The 23399-nt window shown below is 41.2% G+C and overlaps 1 protein-coding gene across 8 annotated transcripts in view; it reads left to right on the plus strand.

Annotated features, from left to right (window-relative positions):
• The window catches only part of AFF1 (AF4/FMR2 family member 1), a 195769-nt gene that overhangs the window by 87830 nt on the left and 84540 nt on the right, over positions 1-23399 (plus strand). For 7 of the 8 annotated variants that reach the window (XM_014452055.2, XM_023750407.1, XM_023750410.1 and 4 more), the window contains exons 3-4: positions 19997-20117; positions 20510-21439. In XM_014452055.2, the coding sequence (XP_014307541.1) occupies positions 19997-20117; positions 20510-21439 (1051 nt within the window). The remainder of the gene's footprint in view (positions 1-19996; positions 20118-20509; positions 21440-23399) is intronic. The other variant, XM_023750408.1, reaches the window with a different exon arrangement.

The raw sequence follows: 23399 nt of genomic DNA on the forward strand, positions 1-23399 counted from the left end.
AGAAGGGAGCTGAAACTTCCTCCTCCTGCGAGTGTGTATCCACTGGGTCACCTGCAGTTTCTCAGTAGAGCACAGAGCAGAAGCCAGAGCAGGATTTTAAAGGAGTGAGGTAAGGTTTTGCCCAGTGTGCACGCACGATAACACTCCTGAAGCAGGCACGCATACACCCACGCTGTGTCAGCTCTGCCAGCAGCAGATGTAATCATGGGGTTCGCAAGTTCAAGACTGCTCTTGAGCTCCTTTCCTTCCCAAGGTCCACCGTGCTGTTTGATGGAGGAATTTGTGCTTCCAAGTTAATCCTTTCTGATAAAACTTCTAGATTTAACCAGAAGTGTCTAGTTGTGTCTGATGGAAAGGTAGGCAAGCTCCCAGATCATGCTGTGTTTACTGGTTTACTAGTATTCTTGTGGGGTTTTTTCCTCGCATTGTGTTATGAAAATTTTCAAACAGTCAGAAAAGTTGAAAGAAGAATTTCACAGCTAAAAGCTATATTCCCAGGTTATGTCATTAATACTTTATTATACTTGCATTACCATATACCTGTTAATCTCTTCACTGCTGTATTTACCCATTAATCTCTCTTCTGTGCTTCTTATATAAGTTGCAGATATCAGTATGTCATTAAAGTTAAGTATTTATTTATTTTTTTCTGTTGCCATAAAATTTATGTGCCACGAAATGCATAAGCCTTAGGTGTACTTATAACCTTTTGACAGTGTGTTTGTCAGTGCAACCCAAACCTCTATAAAGATATTGAACTAATCTTAGGATTATCCTTTGGTGTGTATGTGGGACGACGGTTAGAAGATAAGTAAATATACACATTTCTATTTTATTTTTCTCCATTTAAGATGTCACTTCTATTTTTTTTTTTAATTGTAAGATGAATTGTATGTGGTTGGTGATATCTCATTTTGTGGAGGTCATTTAGGTAATTTCTTGAGGTCTCAGGCAAAAACGTTTGAATTAAGGTACATTTTTGTTTACCCAGGTTCTTGCTAATAATTCTCTTGGATTGCTTTATTGAGTTTCTGGGATTTTTTACCCTCCTAATATATATTAAATATTGTTTTTAAAAATGGTGGCTCTCATGACTATTACAAAGTAAGATTTCTTCTTTCTGTGACTAGGGATATGGTGACTGCTTTCTTTAAAACAACCAAAGCCTTCTTTTTAAATATATATATTTAAATGATTTTTTACAGAAAGGAAGGGAGGGAGAGAGATAGAGAGTTAGAAACATTGATGAGAGAGAAACATCGATCAGCTGCCTCCTGCACACCTTCTACTGGGGATGTGTCCCCAACCAAGGTACATGCCCTTGACCGGAATCGAATTTAAGACCTTTCAGTCCGCAGGCTGACTCTCTATCCACTAAGCTAAACCTATTAGGGCACCAAAGCCTTCTTTTTAAAGTGATTAGAAAACTCTAGTCTGACTCCAAAATCATTAATGATAAATTTTTTATTTTTGGAATTAGCCCTTCCTCCAGTGAAGACACTTTGTGGGGAGCAGAGACCCCTGTCAAGACCCCTTTTTTTTGGGGGGGGGCGTGTAACAGTAAAATGCATGTGACAGAATATAACTAAGCCACCCCCTGCTACTTTAAGAGTGCATGTATTAGAGGAATGCTAAGAGAATTGGGTTGCTTTTTTCCAGAGTTATGCTGTGAAGTCATGAGTAGGGAGGCAGGGTCTCTCCTGAAAGAGGTGGACTTAGATGATGTCGCTTGTCCTGCATGGGTGGATCCAGGGCTCTCAGAGCCTCTCTCTTGGCCCAGGATGAGAGAAGTCTGGGGTAATGCAGTGTCATCCCAAGTAACCTGGCAGTGAGTGGATCTATAGGTAACTAGGGGCCCCAAGTGAAGTGAGTAAATTTTAACCCCTGTCAAATTATCCTGTTGCATGTTACCTGTTTATTTCTATTCTGTGATCCTGCAGTTTTTGGTAAAGTGTAATGTAAATGTTCTAGCCCTTTCTCAGCTATTGCATTTTTAGGGCATTTGAGTCTGATTAGGCCAGAGTTGTAAGGGAAGCAGCATCCCCCTGAGGGCAGAGTGGGGCTAGCAACCTTAATTAGTGCAGAATCTCCTAGAAGGTCTTAAACTCTAAGGAATAAGACATAAATATCTCTGAGGTTCACTCCTCCATGTGAAGATCTCAGTTTAATGTGATCAGTGCTGTCAACCTGACAGATGTCCTTTATTTGAATAAAGGTATCAAATATAATGGTGCAGTCTTTCACCAGACTTCCAAAGAACCGGGACATTTGAGGAACAGTAAGTTCTGATCTTTAATAGCAGCCACAGGCTTAATTCTTCATATTTTCCGAAAACCACACCCGCCTGCTGGAGTGGATAGCTCAGGGAAGTTGGATGGACTCGCTGTGCCTTGGGAGTGTTTAATCCCGGAGCTTCTCCTAATGTTTTCTCGGCTCTGCCATCTCCCTCATGTCCTGTTCTTTTCCATTTATTTCATGCAAAAATTATAAAGATCCGTGGTGTGAAGCCATGATTCCATTGAAGTGTAGCTGGAACCAGGGACTGGAATGGTTTTTATGTCTCACACATTCCCCCAACTTCTACCAACACATTCTTTTTTATTTTATTTTTAATTTTTTTTCTAATCCTCACCCGAGGACATGCTTGGGGGGCGGGGGGGAGGGGGGAGTCAATGTGAGAGAGAACCATGGATTGGTTGCCTTCCGTACCTGCCTCTACCGGGATTGGACCTGCAACCCAGCTGTGTGCCCTAACTGGGAATGGCAACCTTTTGGCACACAGAAGGACACTCAACTACCTGAGCCACTCTGGCCAGGTCCAACACATCGTTCTACAGCCCCTTTGAGGCTGATGACCTTTAGGCCAGACAATGTATTAGAGATGGGAAAGTTGAGTCTCCTACAGTTATTAGATAACATCATATGGAGAGTGGCACTAGAACCTGAAGGCTGCCAGCTTGGCACACTATTCATCACACTCTGTATTAAGCCAATCTTTTGGAATAAGAGAGTAAGGCATTAAAATTAGATAATTAGAGAGGAGAATGGAGATTTTTCAACTCCTCACCTGTCAGGAAAGCTGATAAGAAAGGAATAATGTTGTTACTGAAACACTGATATATTCCAGCAGAAATGATATCAGAAACAGTCTGCACTGCACTCCTTTAAAATGAAGCACTTCCAAGTGAACTTTAAAATTTATCTTCTATTTTTCTTTCTTAATAATATAAGGCCTAATCCAGGCTTGACAGACCTTTTTTATAAAGGGCCAGATGGTAAATATTTTAGGCTTCACTGCCCACGGGTCTTTGTTGCAACTGCTCAACTTTGCAACTATTCAGCTCCTCAGATCTAAGACTAAAGCAGCCATAGACAGCATGTCAACGAATGGGTAGGGCTGTGTGCCAATACATTTTTATTTACAAAAAAACAGGCATTTGGGCCAGATTTGGCCCATGGGCCATAGTTTGCCACCCCCTGGTCTAGTCCATTTTTAGGTCAAAATTTAAGTATTGATCAATATTCATTCAAACAGGAATGTTTAAAAATCCTTCTCCCCCTTTGTCACTGATAGCCTCACCTCCATTAATTAATTTTACTTACAAGTCTGAAATTTCTGGACTAAGCAGGTTAGGACAATGGTCGGCAAACTCATTAGTCAACAGAGCCAAATATCAACAGTACAATGATTGAAATTTCTTTTGAGAGCCAAATTTTTAAAACTTAAACTATATAGGTAGGTACATTGTTATTAACTTAATTAGGGTACTCCTAAGGCTTAGGAAGAGCCACACTCAAGGGCCAAAGAGCTGCATGTGGCTCTCGAGCCGCAGTTTGCGACATGGGTAGGATATAAACAGTTGGAGTGGGGATGTCACTAAATGTCCTTTTAAATTTATTGCTGAACTTCTTTTAATCATGGAATTTTGAATGCTGCTTCAGCAAACGGACTGATACATGGAGATCTTGAAATTGTGTAAAATTGTTTGAATTAGAATGCCAGGCCAGACACTGCACAGCGAGAATCCGTGATGAGTGGGCTGGTGCTCTGTGGGCAGTGAGACTGTGCTCCTTAGGGCAGTGAGGAGGAAAGAAGGCTTGGAGGAGTAATCAGTTTTGCTTTGTGGTTGCCACAGTTAAGTCCATTTGCATTCTAAACTTTGACATCCCCACTGTGTTCCTTTTCTAAAATTGACAGTTTCCCACATGCAAAGTAATTTGAGATCATAGTTTCAGGCTAGGAAAGTCCACAGATCATTCTCAGGTGATTGCTGCCCTAAAAGACCATTGCAGTGGTTCTCAACCTTGGCTGCACATTAGAATCACCTGGGAATCTTTTTAAAATCCTGATTTCTGGGCTCATCCTCTGAGAAATCAGGATTTTTAAAAAGATTTCCCAGGTGATTCTAATGTGCAGCCAAGGTTAAAAAACCTGCCATAGAGGCTCTGGGCCAGCCCAGTAGAGCTGATGGCTGCAGAAGACTGTCATCCCCCACACATTATCAAGGGTTCTTTGGAGAAATTTGGAGTTGGGGGGGGGGGTGAGTGAAGTGGGTGCAAGCACCCCATGGTGAGTGGTCACTCCTCTGTGACTTTAAAGCTTTCTCAGCAGGGGCATGGGGCCCCTTTCTCTCTTCTAAACTTCTGCTCATCCTTCAAGCTCAGATGTTTCCGCTCTTAATTAAATCATCCCAGGCTCCTCCGTTTAGACTTGGGTGCCTTTCTCTACTGATTTTTAGCACTTGTAACCAACCTCTACAATCACTCTTAGAAGTACCCCTCCCCCCTTCTGTGTGTTTCTCCGCTAGTTTGTGGGCCCTCCTTAGGTCTAGCACATACAGAGGAGGGTGTCAGTATTTACTGGAAACAAATAGATTTTCTGCTTTCATCCTGTGAGGCTTAACATCTTGAATTGGGCTACAGAAAAGTATAGAGATTAGAGTATTCGTGCCCTTAAATAACTTTAAGGGGAATAAATAGTATTTACGATCGGTGGCCCTTGTTTTACATAAATTATCAGTGTACTTGGTAATTTTGAATGTTTGCTATTGTTTCCTCACAATAGATGTATTAGCCTCTGCTTTGCAAAGAGTTAAAAATGAAAATTTGAAAGCATTATAAAGACGCAATCTCTAAAAATCCCAAAGTTTATTTTTTATCTTTTTAAATTAAGCTCTCAGATTCCAGTTATGTGTTGGAAAAGGTGGAGGAATACTTTATTAAGTTGGATAAATATCCTTTGTTTTATGCAAGCATACTGCCTGTTGGCAGTGATGGGGAAAAGATAATATATTCTTCATATAAATATTCATGGCTGGGCCCAAATCCAGCTCAAAGAATCCTGACAAGCTTTGTAAGGCTTCATAACACTGCTTAGCAGAGGTCAAAGTGAAGGAAGACTTCTCCAGAAAAACAATGACTTACTGTTTAGCTTTCAGGAGATGCCAGTTATAGTGAGTGGTAGGAGGTGAGCTGGGGTTATGATGAAAATGAGAATATTTAGAAACATGTAATTGTTGCTTGTTGCCATATAAAATGCCAATATATGTTTCCAGCTTCCCTCTCCTGTAACAGTCTCCCTGTTCTTCCTACTTGAAATGTCTGTGGGATGAAGTGGAATAGAGTAAGAACAATGAGACTGCCTCTACTTGTTATGACATTAAGCGTTCTTTCTGTGAAAACAAGTGTGATGTGCAGTTGAGGAGAGATAACTATAAGTCAGGATGTAAAAAATGCTGATAATTCTGTAAAAACATTATATTGAACAGTTTGTTCTTGCAGTTTGTCTTATTTTGCATAAGATGCAAATAAGATTAGATTTCTGTGTTTTTATGTCCATGTGTTTGTTAGAGCCTAAAAAATAACTTTCTCAGTGGTAAAAAGTATGTGTGTATAGAAGCTTGTTTCACTATGTTTAAAATATAATTGGCAGTGGTTTCTACTACTAGAGGCTGTGTGTTAATTGGGGGAATGGAGGATCCTTGAATTTAGTTTTAGATATATGCTCCCATAATGGAATGAACTTCATTAAATGGATAGAGGAGGAGCCCTACAGTTTTATTTGATTTGTTCAGTAACTGAAAAATGTGTTGATGGATCTCTCTATTCACTCATTTTAAGAAAAAAAAAATGTTCCCTAGTGTTTTCTTCTTTAGAGAAATAAATTGCATCTTACCAGTTTCCTTGTTATCCTATTATTCCCCACTATGCTTATCAATATATAGACATTGCTTTTCCTTTCATTTTCCAAGTGTAAGCCTTTTCCTGTTGCTTTTTGCTGTTGGTTAGCAAGTCTAAATGCTGAGCATTTGTTCTGGCTGAAGCTATGCTTGGTACATTGGCCCAGTTTCAAACGGTTCTTCTTATCATACGTGGTGCAATTGGTTCTCTGGAATGTGTGTTGGAAGTTCAGTCAGTGGGAGGGACCCTTCCTTTTGGGACACTAAATCCTGTACAGGTTTCCAAGCTGTTCTATAGAATATACTCTATTCAGTTTGGTATATGCGGGGCATTAACTGGTGCTTAAGCTGTTAAGTGACAAAATCCACTTAGTATGTTTGATTCTTATGACTGGAGAATTAGTCTCTTCGTTAAACCAAGCAACCCCTTTTTAAAGAGAGAGAGAGAAAAAAAAATTGATCTGTGGTTCCACTCATTTATGCATTCATCGGTCGCTTCCTGCATGCGCCCTGGTCCAGGGATTGAACCTGCAACCTTAGGGTATCTGGATGACGCTCTTCCCAACTGAGCTCCCTGCCCAGGGCCTTGAATAATTTCTTGAGAGAGAAATTGACTCCCCCCCCCCCCCCCTCTTCTTTTAATCTCTTTAGGAACATTGCAGCAGTCTCATGAGACACTAGGTGAATTTGGAAATGATTTGGTTTTCTCTTGCTTTATGTGTGGCTATTAAATTTGATATAGTAATCATTTATTTACAAGATGTTCATAACTGCCTAGTTGTTATTGTTTTTTTAAATGCTGTCTTTTGAAAATGCTTCTATTAACTTCAAATTGTATGGTTAAAATAAAAAGAAACCACTACTAGAGTTTCTGCCTCCGTATGCAGAATTCCATCCATTTGACCAATCTCTCCTATTAGCATAATGGGTTAGTGTTTCTCAGCTAGTGAGGAGCAAGACAGAAAAGGTGACCGACCTTCTGCAGATTGTAAATTCTTCCTAGAGGTGAGTGTGGGAGCCAGTTATAATTAAACAGATAAATGAATAGCCAAGATAATTTTAGATAGTGATAAAGAGAGATAAAGCAGGGTAAAGTGTTAGACAGCTCCTACTGGTGGGGCAGAGTGGCCATTTAGCTCTGGGACTTGCCTGAGGAGTTGATTTTTATAACCTGAGATATTAGTGATGACATCCTGTAAGGGTGGAGCATCCAGATTGGGATCAGCAGCACACAGCCTGCATAGCTCAAACTATTCCATGCATGCAAAGGCCAGTGTGGCTAGTATTTGAGGGAGGGCAGGGGAAGGGGAATATATTGGGGAGGTAGCAATTAAGAAGAAGTGTGCTGGGGATGGGGCCTTATAGGCCAGGCTTCTGAGTTTGAATCTTAAAGGCTAAGGGAAGCCTCTGGAGGGCTTTCAGCAGTGGAAGGAGCCATGTAATCTGAGATGCATTTTAAAATTACCACTCTAGGTCTTGTAGTTTCTTTGTTTTCCCCCACAGTGCATTTCTAGCAGCATGTAGAGATTTTTCATTGTGGGATTTTTGTTATTAAAGTTTTTAATTTTTTTGTTTCAATATCTTTTTATTGATTTCAGAGATAGGACGGGAGAGAGGGATAGAAACATCAATGATGAGAAAGAATCATTGATTCGCTGCCTCTTGCACGTCCCCCACTGGGGAGCGAGCCTAAAACCTGGGCATGTGCCCTGACCAGGAATCCAACCGTGACCTCCTGGTTCATGGTTTGACATTCAACCACTGAGCCTCACTGGCTAGGCCAAGCTGTTGAAGTTTTAATCCTAGAGACAGTTTATTAATATTGTTCTGAATCTCACTGATTTAAAATTAAATGTGTATTTGTTATAAGTGTTGCCCACACAGTCTTTTCTTTTTGGTGTACTTGGGCTTTTATGACTAATAAGTATGGCAAACTGAAGAGTAAAACCTGTAGCATTAGCTGATAGACATACATTGTTATTAGTAAGGTAGCTTCCATGGCTGACCTATGAGGGAGTGATGTCAGCTTCCTTCTGGGTTTGAGTCATTTGATGAGTACAACAGGCTGGTAAAGTCAGCTTTAGGTATCAGACAATGAGTCATATTTTATCATCAAATAATAAGACCTGCAGGGTTCAGGAGAATTCTGGGTTGTTTGAAATTGAGTAATGTTGAATATACAGTTGGCCCTTGAACAGTATGGGGATTAGAGGCGCTGACTTCCTGAGCAGTCGAAAATCACATGTAACTCTTGACTTCCCTAAAATTTAGTTGTTCTTTGGTATCTGTGATGGATTGGTTCCCTGAACCCCTGTGGATACCCAAATCCACTGGTTCTGAAAGCCTCTATATAAAAAGGGGTAGATCAATGCATGGGGTCAGCCTTCTGCATCTGTGGCCTCCCAACCACAAATAAAATATGGGGCAGGTATTAATTGAAAAAAAATCTGCATATAAGTGGACCCATGTAGTACCAACCTGTGTTGTTGAAGGATCAACTGTAATCATTTCAGTCAAAAATGTATATTAAGCATCACTTTTTGCTAAGCAGGAATAGTCCTTGCCTTAAAGAAGCTCACAGACCAATAAGGAAAATTGTCCATCTCATATTTGTAAATGTACACATGGACAGATCTGTAAGAACAGATGTATCCCAGAGAAAGAAATCTTTCACAGCAGAAGATGGGAAATGAGAGTGGGGGTTGAGGCTAGAGGCAGTGATATTTTGGGGAATTTTGAAAGTCAAACTAGGAATTCATTAGGGAACTGGCAGAGAGAAGGGCTGTATTTTCCCCAGCCTCCCAGGTCCTTGTGCTCAGTGTCGAGATATGGCAATGAGTGGACCCTCCAGGAGGGTTAGGTAAGTGGAAGCCAGGTGGTAAAGGGCATTGCTTGGTTTATCTACCCATCAGCTTGAATCCTGTAGGCAGCAGGGAGCTCAGAAAAGTTGTCAATAGGTGAATAACAAGATTAGATTTGTGATTTTTTAGGAAGTTTAGAGAGGCAGCGGTGTGGAGCTAGAGAGCCCAGGATAAGGAGCCCATTGGGTCCATGCACCAGGTGAGAGGTGTCCACACAATCCTGTTTGAATTTTGGATGCTTAATCGATTTAATGCCACAATTATTTTTAAAAGTTGAGTACGAATAAAATAAGGCAAGCTTTTAAAAAAACAAAGCTTGCCCTATCAGCCGTGGGCAAACTACGGGCCGGATTCGGCCCATTTGAAATGAATAAAACTAAAAAAAAAAAAAAAAAAGACCGTACCCTTTTATGTAATGATGTTTACTTTGAATTTATATTAGTTCACACAAATACTCCATCCATGCTTTTGTTCTGGGCTCCGGTCCAGTTTAAGAACCCATTGTGGCCCTCGAGTCAAAAAGTTTGCCCACCCCTGATAGCTGGTTTTGCTCAGTGGATAGAGCATCGGCCTGCGGACCAAAGGTTTTGATTCCGGTCAAGGGCACATACTTTGGTTGTAGGCTCCTCCCCAACCTGGGCCCTGGTCGAGCACGTGTGGGAGGCAACCAGTTGATGTGTTTCTCTCACATCGATGTTTTCCCTCTCTTTCTTCCACTCTCCCTAAAAATCAATGAAAAAATATCCTCAGGTGAGGATTAACAACAAAAAAATAAAAATTAAAAAACAAAACTTGCAGCTTGCTTGTCTACATTATTTTTTAAATTTATCTTTATTGTTGAAAGTATTGCAGATGTCTGCTTTCCCTTCTGACCCCCTTTATCCCACTCCCTCTGCCTCCTCCCCACCCCCCACCGCACTATTGTCTGTGTCCATGGGTTATGCATATACATTCATTGGTTAATCTCTTCCCACCTCCCTACATTCTTTCTTATTCTGTGACCACAGCTTTCTGTAATGATACAGATTTCACCTGCCTTAGTATTTATAGGTATGTTGTGTGGTCCTTCAGGGTCAGGCCAGCTGCGTGTGCGTTAAGGATGGCCTGGTGATGTGTCCAGTTCTCTGGCTGATCCCACTACAGACCAGACTTGCAGGGGAAGAGCCAACAGCTTCTGCCCGTGTTTCTGGTTGGTGCCAAGTGAGCAGTCCAACAGAGAAGGCGGTCAGAGGTGACTCTGATCACCAGGGACCCTTATAACTAAGGGGGAGACATAAATAACTAGTCAGGTGGCAGATTTATCTCCAGTGAGCCTGTTGCCACTATAGGGGTAATTTCTGTGTGTCCTTTCAAGTAACTGCCAGAAGTACTGTCAGCATTTTAGGGAACACTTCTGAGGGACTGAATTTTCTGGAATTTGTCAGTAACATTATGTTCTCATTTCAAGTTACATTAAAAACAAATATTTTTATTAGCTCGTAGCTACAGATTGTCAAAGCCTTGAGGTCAAGCGTGATTTTTTTCACTGGTGTGCTTTGTGTAATTGTGTCATTTGCATGTTGGCCTTCCTCCGTCAGCACTAGGTTTTTATTCTTAAAATGTGTTTGGACAGCAAGGGACTTGATGTACTGCACATGGGAATGCATTAGCTCATTGGACTGCTTTCCCTCATCCTACTTTCGTGGCTGTGTATCCCCACCCACACGTTCTCCCCACTCCCCTTTAAGATCCATTGATGAGGAGGACAGGTTCTTGTGCTTTTCCATCTAGAGCAGCGGTTCTCAACCTGTGGGTCGCCAACCTGTGGGTCGTGACCCCTTTGGGGGTCGAATGACCCTTTCACAGGGGTCGCCTAAGACCATCGGAAAAACACATATATAATTACATATTGTTTTTGTGATTAATCACTATGCTTTAATTATGTTCAATTTGTAACAATGAAAATACATCCTGTATATCAGATATTTACATTACGATTCATAACAGTAGCAAAATTCCAGTTATGAAGTAGCAATGAAAATAATGTTATGGTTGGGGGTCACCACAACATGAGGAACTGTATTAAAGGGTCGCGGCATTAGGAAGGTTGAGAACCACTGATCTAGAGGCTAAAAATGCCTCTCAACGTATATTTCTGTGATCTAGTAAGAGAAGCAAAATGGGCTATAGTGAGACTACAATTAAAAGACAGTAGCGGCTGGTGTTTAAACTTTGGAAGGTAGTCTCTGATGCACTGTTTCATGCAGGTGGATCTATAGTTATTCTTTAGTAATGACCTAATACTGAGTCCAGGGTCCAAAATCAGTTTCTAGAGGTTCCAGTGAGAGTTACTCCCAAATGATCAGCATCGCAATATTTCTCTACCTTTGATATTGATGATGTTATATGTATATGAGGCTTTTTTTTGTTTGTTTTTAATTGGAACTTTTAACTACACAGATAATAAATGAAGACTTTTTTTGTGAAAAGATTATTAAAACAATGTTTAAACAAAGTACTCCCTAAAGCACCACACAATTACCGACCTCCTCCAACCCTAATCAGGTACTCCTTGATAGATTTTTGTAAAGTGTATCTCAGTGGTTCTCAACCTTGGCTGCACATTAGAATCACCTGGGAATCTGTTTAAAATCCTGATTTCTGGGCCTCATCCTCCGAAAATTCTGTTTCTTTGTTATGGGGTGGGGCCACAACATTAGTAACAAAGAAACAGAATTTCCGGAGGATGAGGCCCAGAAATCAGGATTTTAAAAAGATTTCCAGGTGATTCTAACGTGCAGCCAAGGTTGAGAACCACTGGTGTATCTTTCTCAGACCCTTGCTCCATAGTAATATGCAATCATTAGTGCCTGGCAGGTTCCTTTTGAAAGGTAATTAACACATCTCTTGTTAGAATTTACGCCACGTACTTTTTAAATTTGCCCAGGTGGAAGCTGTTTCAATTTAAAACTCATAGTACGCCTTTCAGGTATGTAAAGTATCTTAAAGATTGATTGACGTTTGCAAAACGGAGTCAAGTATAACTATTTCAGTATTAGAATGAGGCTGAGGCCTGAGACAAGCAGAAGTGAGCAGCAGAGCAAGCTGTCACTTTGAGACGATCCCCTGGGAGCTCCTCCAGGAAAGCAGCTGTGACATGGTGGTATTTTGTCATTTGACTTGGCTGGTATTTATTTTCTAAATAAAATCAGATAGTGTGTTAGGGTTAAGTCTCTGATTTTTTTTCTTTATATTTCGTGTGTGGGTGATGAGGAGGTAATGAAGATAAAATCATTGGAAGATTTAGCTGAGTGATTTTTATTATGAGAAGGCCTGTTGTGAATTCTTGCCAGAGAGGGAGAAGTTCTTCATTTGTTTGAAGCAACATTTCTCTGCCTTCAGACATGGAGCCACTTTGACTTCTTATGTTTCAATTGTATTTATGAGTCATGCAGTCTAATGACAAAACTAACTTTGTGCTTTGAAGTACATTGACATTTTTTCATAAAGCCCATGTGTGAAGAATGTTCTCTGGATATTAGGTTGTGGGAATAGAAGAACATGGACACAAAAGGCCAGAGGATGGAGTTAAAAAGCCCACAGGAGTGGCTTCCAAAATAAAAAAGTCACTTGCGCAACCAGTACAAACCCAAGCCTGCTGTCCTTTTGCGACACTTCTGTCACCACTCTCTAACCAGGGTTGCCCAACTTTTGTGAAAGCGTGCGAGTTTTATGTTTTGCTCTCTCCTTTGTATGTTCAGATCAGAATGGCCTAGTGCCTCTAAAACAATAAAAAAGACTCATTCTTGTCCATAATTAATGTGCACTGGTGATTTTAAGATTCTCCCCTGCTAATGTCTTTTCCATGCTTCCGAAGATAAATACACAGAAGAAATCACACGCTATCCTCCAAGACAGAATTAAATGTGTGTGCGTGTGTGTGTACACTTATTTTAGACATAAACATTTAAATGTGAGTTCTAGAGAGAGTTGGTCACATCTATCAGAGAAAGGTCGGTGTGAAGTGACCAGTCAAGGGTGATAAATGGGTAGTCAGCTGTGCACAGCCCGCGCCGCCGTGGGCCAGAGTTGCCATGGAAGCGCCGGTGGCATTCAGCGATCCTGCATGACTAACCTAGATTAGCAGCAGGGCCCATGGGCTCCAGCCTGAAGAAGGTGCTTACAGGTGCTTACAGCCTACGGGTCACAAAGCCAGGATGCTGTCCACATCGCAAGCCCAATGCAGGCCTTCCTGTTACTGTCTTCTCCTCCCTCTGCATGGGTTCTTTCCTTTTTAGTGCAAAGGACAGAGAAAAGGGAGGCCCACTCTCTCTAATCTTTACAGAGCTCTGATTCTTCATCTTACCACAGTGTTTTCACACATCCTTCCAGAGCATTTGAAAAGCCCCAGTAAATGATCCCTGACAGGTCCCAGCATGGGGCTGACTAAATGACTGCATTCAGCTGCTGAATGGGCAGCTCTGAATTCCTCAGGAGTTTCACCACCTCTCTGAACGAGAGAGCATCCTGGCATATTTTAGATTTCCAGGCTCCTGTGCTGAGTTACAGAGTAGTGGCATTCCGTCTTCAGAGACATCTGTGGTGCAGTCCACCTTAGTAATGGTGTGGGCATTTGTGTGCTGCAGGGTGAGTCTCACATGCCACTGCTCTCACCAGGCACTGGAAACTGAAGTCTGTGGTGTCCCCCATCGGTCTTTCTAGTTCACTTACTTAAAAAAAATGTGGTAGAGGTGGTTTGATGCATTTTGCAGAGATCTTTTTGATGCATTAGCGTTGTACTTTGTAGATGGTGGACAGTAAGTAGTATACGATATTCTCTAAAAGTATTTTCTGTGGTCAGACTTTGCACCCTCCCTTGGGTCACACCAACACGTGGACTTGTTTTGTACTTAGTCTGCTGCTGCAAATCACCACGTGAATTGATGTTTTTGCTCCCCCAGTGGGGACTCCTGGGCTGACCAGAAAGCTGGCATTGAGGCCCTAGGAACATGGCCTTTGTCAGCCAGCCAGACATAATGGGAACAGAGCCCAATATCGGGCATATAATGGCTACTTTGGTGCAAGTTTATTTACAGCCTGTCCTTGAAAGAAACTAATGTAAAGAGCCCCTTTGCACATTAGAAATGACTTGTGAATTCAGAGATTGTTATGGAGTCAGTGACCTCATCTGTAAAATTTTAAAAAGACTCTAAAATAAGCATTGTAAGGTCCTGGCTGTGTTGCTCAGTTGATTAGAGCATTGTCCCGATACGCCAAGGTTGCAGGTTCCATCCTGGATCAGGGCATATACAAGAATCAACCAATGAATGCATAAATAAGTGGAAAAACAAATCCATCATTCTCTCTCCCTCCTTCCCTCCCTTCTTCTCTTCCTCCTGCCCTCCCTCCTCCTTCCTTCTCTTTCTCTAAAATCGATCAATGAAAAAAAGTAAGGATTGTAGCACAGTTTTTATAAGTTGATAAGCAACTTCATGGTGTTGGCCATCCCCCTCAAAGGGCCCCTCTGTGAGGTCCGTAGGCAAGGACAGACCTGTGTAGATACATTTAACCAAATGTATCTTTTATGCTCTGAGATTGCTCCACTGGCAAGGATACTACCTGGATTGTGGCTGTGTGCTTCTTTGAGACTAAGGATCATAAGGAATTACGAGTGATTGCGAGTTACCACCCTTTAGCACGCCTTCTTTGTCATTGCTTTATTTTGTGCAGCCTGAAAGCTCTTTGCAGACCACAGTTGAGAACATAAGCTTTGGTGCCAGGCAAACCTTTGAATTTTTAGATTTACCATCTATTTCCAGATTAATCTGAGCTTTTTTTTCACCTGGGAAATGGAGTTAATAATCCCCCTTTCACAGAGTCCTAGAAATTAAATAGGACACATTTGATGTGCCTAAATCAGGGCCAGCTGAATAACAGATGCTAAGTGGTGGCAGCCTGGGCCAGGCCACTGCTGTCATCATTGCTATTGTGTTTGGGTAAACCTAAAGTGAAACATGCAGCCCAGAAAGAGTGTATTCTCTTGTAGTCCTCAGAATCACCTAGAAACTTGTTCAACATCAGATCTACTGACTCAAACTTTGGGGGTGGGTCTCTGCAATCCGTGTTTTAACAAGCCCTCTGGTTGATTCTGATGTTCACTGAAGGTTGATAACCTTTTATCTAATGCAGTGCTCTGTGGGACTCACTGTGTTCCATGTGGGACATTGAGAGAGAGGGTCTGACAAGGCTGCTGTTGGTGAGGTTATCCCGTGAGAGCAAGAATGCATTTTTTCCTCCACACCAGGAAAAAAAAGCCTTTAATTAAATGAAGCAATAGTCAACTTGTAATTATTCAATGGTAATTACAGAGTCTATGAAAAGTGTAGGACATTTACTGCTTCCTAAAATCCCCCATTTAAAAATTTCCATCTACCATCTCCGTGCTTGCACCTAGTTTTAAAAACAATGATGTGTATGTAGAGGTTGAACAATGGTTACTCATGCTGTGAATTGTGTTCATGTTTTTTTAAATTTACGTTTCCCCTGGTTTCAAAATGGAACCAAGAAAAGGAAAATATTCATGAATGTCTTTGCCTAGTCATTTTACCAAACCATTTCTTAAAACCATTGCAAACTTGGAAATAAGTAAAAGCCAAATAAATCCAAAACTACCCAGGACAACTGGCAAAACCCTGTTAGTTACAAGGAGAAGTTAGGCAACCCAGAAGAAAGAGTGCTCACAGCCTACCTTATATAGTCCTGGGAGCTGTGGACGGCACTTCCTGTTCTGCCTTCCTCTGCCTGCCCAGGAGCCTTGGTGAGTGAGGCCAACAGGGAGTTGCCCATGAGACAGTGTGGGTGAGACTGAGTTTCTCTCAAAGTCTAGGCTTCAGAAAACTCATCCTACCAGTGACACTCATCTTATCTTTCCTCACCTGACTATTTTTGTGTTTTTTTTTTCAGTTGAAGGGGGATGGTGAATAAAGGAAAAAAAATATGTTCAATGTCTTTTAAAATTGGCATAGTATTACGTCTGCCAATAAAATCCTGGTGTGGGTTAAACGTGTTTATTTTATTTTTTTATATTAATTTCAGAGAGGAAGAGAGAGGGTGAGAGAGACAGAAACTTCAGTGATGAGAGAGAATCGTTGATCGGCTGTCTCCTGCACGCCCTCAACTGGGGATCCAGCTCGCAACCCAGCATGTGCCCTTGACCGGAATCAAACCTGGTGGGACCCTTGAGTCCGCAGGCCGAAGCTCTACCCAGTGAGCCAAACCACCTAGGGCTAAACGTTTTTTTAACACGTTAAACGCCCAGCCTGTTTTGTCTTCTGGAAGGAAAGTATAGTGTCATTCACCGGTGACTGACAGGGCGCTTAATGTGTTAAACAAATGAAGTAAAACCTTAATTAACCAGAATCCTTAATTTAACAGGACTTCCTCCCTGTGGGAGGCATGATTTTTGAATCACATAGCAAGAAAGCCAGTGTTAGAAATTTTGTAAAATTGAGGTTTTCTCATTATTTCTGTAGCAGTTTTTATTATTTTAGAATGAAAATCTAGAAGTGTGTTAAAATCTAACTGATGCTGAGCTGATTGATTTAGAAATAGTTTAGTAATTTTAAATCAATGTAGCTTTTCTTAAAGATGTGTGTGGACGTGACAAGAAAATTAATTGAGGAACCCAAGTAGCCTAATAGATGAGGTACTCACTTTTCAATCTGGAACTGAGAATTTTGCCATTTGGGGTTCCCTTTTCTGAGACATAAGTAGCGGTTTCTCAAGACATGGGAAAAACTCTACTTATAAAGCAGAACCAAACTCTGTAAACACTCACAAGTGAATAAAGCTTCAAGGACTACACCAGTGATGGCGAACCTATGACACGCGTGTCAGAGGTGACACACGAACTCATTTTTTTGGTTGATTTTTCTTTGTTAAATGGCATTTAAATATATAAAATAAATATAAAAAATATAAGTCTTTGTTTTACTATGATTGCAAATATCAAAAAATGTCTATATGTGACATGGCACCAGAGTTAAGTTAGGGTTTTTCAAAATGCTGACACGCCGAGCTCAAAAGGTTCACCATCACTGGACTACACTGTTGTAACCAGCATAATCAGGAAAGAGGGGCAAAGCGGATTCCCTGGGATCTGGTCTACGTACAGGTAGCTTTGGGAAAGAAGCTTGGAGTTCAGGTTGCTCAGAAGCAGTTTCATGCCCCACCCCGCCCTGCAAACAAATAGGCAGAAAAGCAAGTTTGAAGGAAAAAAGAAGTTACTTCCTGATCAGCCCTCTTACTTGGCTGCCATGGTTGTGTGTTAATGTTACATAATTGTTGAGCCAACAAGAATAATTACCAAAATCATAAAATAATTGTAAGGAATTCTTGAATGGTCATCATGCCCATTGTGCTGTTATCCCCCAGAAGCAAGTCTGTGTGAAGCACGTGAGATTTCTGACTATTAAAGACTAGTCTCTGTAGCCAGTTTCTGGTTGAATTTCTCCTGACCTTTTCACTATGTTGTTCACTATAGTTTTAAGAGTTTTCTTAAAATCTTATATTAAGCTATCCATCATCTAGGCAAAGTTTTTTGTGTGTCCCCCACCTTCTTCCCCCCTAATTGATTTTAGAGAGAAGAGGAGAAAGAAAGAAACATCAATGTGAGAGAAACATCGATTTGTTACTTTCCATATGCACTCCGACCAAGGATTGAACCCTCCTCCAACAGATGCCACTCCAACCAACTGAGCCATACTGCTCAGGGCTAGGCAAAGTTTTTGATTCAATTGTTTAAGCAGATAATTATTTACCACACACCAGTGAATTCAACCAGGTAGTTTAGCTTCTCCCTATACCTTCAGATTGTCTTCCAGAGTGAATTTTGTTTTGTTTTGTTAGTCCTCACCCAAGGATATTTTTTCCATTGATTTTTAGAGAAAATGGAAGGGAGGGAGGGAGGCAGGGGAAGAGAAAGAGAAATATTGATATGAGAGAGACACATAGATTGGTTGCCTTCCGCACACCCCCCTGACAGGGGCAGAGTTCAAACCTGTAACTCGGGTACATGCCCTAGACAGGGAATCGGGCCTGAGATCCTTCCATGTGAGGGCTGATGCTCTATCCACTGGGAAACACTGGCCAGGGCCAGGGTGAATATTAAAAAAAAATACTCAATGGATTTTGGGAAGCCTTTAGAGTTGGTGACATTGGAATCACTCCGGAGATTTTTCTGGTAGCTGAAAATTGGGAATGTGGGTGCACAGTTGAGAGAGGCAGAGGAAATGTGTATAGTTAGAAAGCATTGAAGTTCAGGATGTTACTGAGGAGCCAGGGCATCGGTTGGTGTGACTGGAATATAGAGGTGTTTTGCAGGAGAATCATTAATTCCTAGCTAAGCTGGTCCTGGAAGAATCGGTGATCTTTCAGTAAAAGGAGGTTTTGGGGTAGAGATTAGAGCAAGAGGCTCATCTTTATAGGGTATGTTTGACTGTCAAGTGGGGTGCATGTGGCAGACCTGCTATGAGAGAGTGGGATAATTTCTAGAGTAGATCTGTACTAGACTGTGGGGGAATTTTCATGCCAAAGTAAGGATTTAGAGTTTATTCTGCCCTGGTCGGGTAGCTCACTTGGTTGGAGCATCATCCTGATACACCAAGATTGCACATACAAGAATCAATCAATTAATGCATAAAAAAGTGGAATAATAAATTGATGTTTTTCTCTCTCCCCCCTCCCTTTCTCTCTAAAATCAATAAATAAAAAATAATAGTTTATTCTGCAGTAGCAAAGAGCCATCAAATGTTTATTATTTTTAAATTTGGATAGTGACACGAGAACCAGGGCCATCTATGGGATTTCTTTCCATGAGACAAGGCTAAATTAGAGGGACAAGATGTGAAAGATGCAGGGAGACCAGTAAGTAGGCTCTTTCTTGTCAGAGGAAATAAGACAAGTTATGAGAGAGCAGAGAGACCAGGATATATCAGTAGGGTCAGGGAGCGTGTCTGACATCACGGCTAGAATTGCTAAAGGTACATATATTGACGAGACAACAGAATATTTTCCTACTTATTTATTCAAGTAATGTTGGGGGAAAAGATTCAGTAGATACTTAGAAGCAAAGTTGTTCTTATTTTCATTGTTCTCATATCGCACATGTGTGGGTTGGCAGGAGTAGCTTGTGTTGCTGACATGGGGCAGGCCCACTTTTGGTTTGGATGCTAGCTAAAACTACACTTTTTTCTTTCCATCTCTGTGTTTTGCTTGTTAGAGAAAGCATTTGAACATTTTTGGTGCCAGGGCTCATGACTTAGGGTCCATTTTTATGTGGTTTAAGTAGGGCAATTGGATGATAAGACTTCTCAGTAGGTAGAGTTTACATCTAAAATTGTGTTTTCCTATCCTTGGCATTTGAAATGAGAAATAAAAATGATCTCGAGTTTACATACCAGGACACTCCCAGTAGAATAGGCTGAGAATAAAGTAAATGCTGTTTTGGGTGCCTGGTAATCTTTTAATTATAAAATGAGCCTTTTGATTTTAATCTTCCAAAATGTGCAATACTGATCCAGGAAAATAGCTTTTTTAAAGTTCACATCCTGCTGATCCTTTCAGATGAAAAGCTTCCACCTCTATGCCTTAGTTTGCAAGCTGAAAGTAAAAATATCATTAATCTTGTCCCAGCTCCACCACTGCCTATAAAAGACTCTGGTTTGGAGTCAGTCCTGAGCCACGAAGGCAGTCGCCCAGAGTGAATGCTTAGGTTTCTGGAGCCAGAACTGAGGCTGGAGGGCCACAGCCTGTTACTGAGCCTTAGTCCAGGAGAGACTTATGCTTTCTTTACATCATCTTCCCTGTCATCGCTTCTTCTTGACTTAGCTTGCCTCCCTCAAACATGTACATATGCATAGCACAACGCGGATACTGGTAAATTTTACTGTTTTTGTTCTTTTGTGGCATTTGAAACAGCTTGTACAATGAAGACAGAAACCTGCTTCGAATTAGAGAGAAGGAAAGACGCAACCAGGAAGCTCACCAAGAGAAAGAGGCATTTTCTGAAAAGATTCCCCTTTTTGGAGAGCCCTACAAGGTATTTATTGTGTGCTAGAAAGTCTGATTTATCATCATATTTAACTCTGTGATGAAAGGAAGATTGGACAAGGGCCATGCCTGTGAAAATAAGACAACTTATCCTAGGGATTGTTTCTGAAAACAAATAGAAAATTCCCTGAACCTTGTGAGTCAAAATTGCCCAAGTTTGTGGTTTTCTTTTGTAATGTTAGTCTTCTGTATGTAGTAATATTTGTCCACGACAGGCTTCTCAACAAGGAGTTAGTTTACATTGCACGTTAAATTCTATGTTGCACATTAAATGGAGGCATTTCTTTTTTAATGGCATTATGTAGCATGGCTTATTAAATGTTGGGTTTTCTTAGATTTATTTTCCACCAGTATCTAACTTTGCTGTTTTCTTTTTTTCAGACAGAAAAAGGCGATGAGCTATCCAGTCGAATACAGAACATGCTGGGAAACTATGAAGAAGTAAAGGAGTTACTCAGTACCAAGTCTCTCGCTCATCACTTGGATGCTTCTGAAAGTAGGCCGGGAAAGCCGAGATACCCTTTGTTTCCTGAGAAGGGGAGCGGCGTCCCACCGCACTCCTTCCACACCCGTGTCCATCACCAGCCTGGTAGCACTCCTGCCTCTGGACCACTTCCTGTTGGTAACATGAGCCACAATCAAAAGGTGACACAGCCAAGAATGGAACCAATGCCAAGTCTTCATGTGAAAAGCTATGGCGCCCCGGACAGCCAGCACCTGGCCCAGGATCGCCTTGGTCAGGAGGGGTACAGCTCTAGTCATCGAAAAAACGGTGACCGCAGAGCCGAAGGAGACCACTGTGCTTCGACGGCAGACTCAGCTCCAGAGAGGGAGCTTTCTCCCCTACTCTCCTCTTTACCTTCTCCATTGCCCCCTTTGTCACCTCTACATTCCAACCAGCAAACTCTTCCCAGGTCACACGGAAGCAGCAAGGTTCACAGCAGTAACAACAACAACAACAATAAGGGCTACTGCCACGCCAAATCTCCCAAGGACCTGGCAGTAAAGATCCGAGACAAAGAGACCCCTAAGGACAGTTTAGTGGCCGTCTCCAGCCTTGGAGTGGCCCCTCCCCAGCCGCCACCTCAGTCTTTCCCACCACCCTCCCTCCCCTCAAAGAGCGTTGCAATGCAGCAGAAGCCCACGGCTTATGTCCGGCCCATGGACGGTCAAGATCAGGCTCCTAGTGAGTCTCCTGAACTGAAACCACTGCCGGAGGATTACCGGCAACAGACCTTTGAAAAAACCGACTTAAAAGTGCCTGCCAAAGCTAAGCTCACCAAGCTGAAAATGCCTTCTCAGTCAGTTGAGGTGAGTGGAATTTCATATCTGGGCTACTTCCTCTGTGAAGAGAGGTTTTAGATGGAAGTTCTGGAGAGTTGGGGGCAGGGTGTCAGTAGCTTTTGAGTGAGGAAATTCCTTTTTGCCCTTAGGATATTGTTGACCTACCAGAAATTTAGGTCTAAGATGGAATACTGATTGGCAGATACTGAAATGTGATTTGCAGAGAGATTAAAAAAAAAATCTTTTTATTGAGCCACAATTTACGTGCAGTAAAATATAGAGATCGTAAGAGTGCGGTTTGCTGTGTTTTGAAAAGTGTGTACACCTGTATAACCCAATAATGTAGAGGACATTTCTAATATGAAAACTTCATAGAATGATTTGGGCTGTGTTGCTTTTGTTTGTTTGTTTCAGGGAATATTGGCTTCTTTAGCACTGTAAAGAAAATAAATTTTTTGTTTCTTCAGCCCCAGTTAGTTTTTCTTGAGGTCAAAACCATTAAAAAAGTCAAAACAGGGCCAAAATGTTGAAGGCAAAGCATTACTTTTTAAAGGTTGTTCCTTGTAAATTGTTAAGAAACTTTGAAACTAAACTTTTGTTCTAATATATTATATTTACCACCTAAGAAAGAAGAGGGTGTGTGTGGTGACATTAGAGTGAGTTGCAAATATAAACAGAATGTTTTTCAACTATGGCTTTTTCAAGTAACCAAAATACTGTACCTTTTTAAACAAAGGAACAGTTCTCCTTCCTGCCCCCCCTGGTAAATGGCAGCATTGTGTTTGAATGAGGTGAGTCAGAGAACACATCCTATCACTGAAATTCTAAATTAGTGCTAGTGACTCCAAAATCCCAATCAGTAGAGTCAAGTAAATGTTTGAAGTGAATTTTTTAAAGTTTATCTGTTAAAGTCTGTGGTTTTGTTACATCTGTTGGATAAATATTGTAATGTGCATATCGATTGCTCAGAGCGTGCACCTAGATGGCAGTCTTACATAGTGCTGGAAGGTAAAATTCCTCAAGGTTAAAAAAAAGCAGATTCCAGGATCCTTAACTGGAAAGATAACCCTTATCTTTAAGGAGAAAAAGCTGTTCTTGGTTTAGAATAGGTTAGGGTTCTGTCTGCAGTCTGCTCTTAAGCTCTAGTGTCTCCAGACGTCTTCAAAATGGGACTTGTTTGGTGGCTGAGGGAAAATGAGAAAGGGGCGAATAAAGCAAAGGGTAGAAATGACCAAGTTGACAGAACCCTGCCTTTAACTCCAACGTACGAAGATTCACCAGAATGAGCCATTTATTGCACAGTTTTGTGCTATAATGGGATTTAGGCGAAGGGAGCCAGAATGAAGGCAGGGAAGGATAAATCGAGGTCCTCCCTCCTCAAAAGGAGGGCCAGTCAGCCTGCCTTATAATTAAGACAGTAAATAATTTAATGGGATTTGCTTTCTTTTATTTGTCAAATAGGATCTGTTCTATTTTCCTAGTTAAACACACACATAAGGGGACAATTTAACATTCATTCTTAAAAAAAAACACACCAAAAAAACCTAAGCAACTGAAAATTGCTTTAAAACAATTTTAAGATGAAATAGCAAATATTTGCATTGCCCACCAAATGCCCAACCATATGCTTAAGTGCAGGGTAGGATGCAAAAAAGTACTGGTCTCTGCCCAGGAGACAATTAGAGTACAACCGAGTACAAACTGTCTGCTACGAGGTGCTGGAGCAAGTTTCAGGTGTCAGCCTCAGACAGCAACCCCTGTAAATTCAGCAGTAGGCTTCCCAGCAGCCTTTCAGGAAAGAGGATCCTAGTTTACGTCCTGCTTTCTTGGTTAAAAAAAAAGATAAGCCGAGTTGAGATTTCTCCAAGGTCTTACTTCATACATAATTTCAAATCTGGGACTATGTTAGATGGGTCTTCATATTTTCTGAGTGGACATTTGAAATGAACAAAACCCTCCATAGTTTCGTGATGGAAAATGGGGATTT

Source organism: Myotis lucifugus, unplaced genomic scaffold, assembly GCF_000147115.1.
Source record: "Myotis lucifugus unplaced genomic scaffold, Myoluc2.0 scaffold_12, whole genome shotgun sequence".
Taxonomy (NCBI): Eukaryota; Metazoa; Chordata; class Mammalia; order Chiroptera; family Vespertilionidae; genus Myotis; species Myotis lucifugus.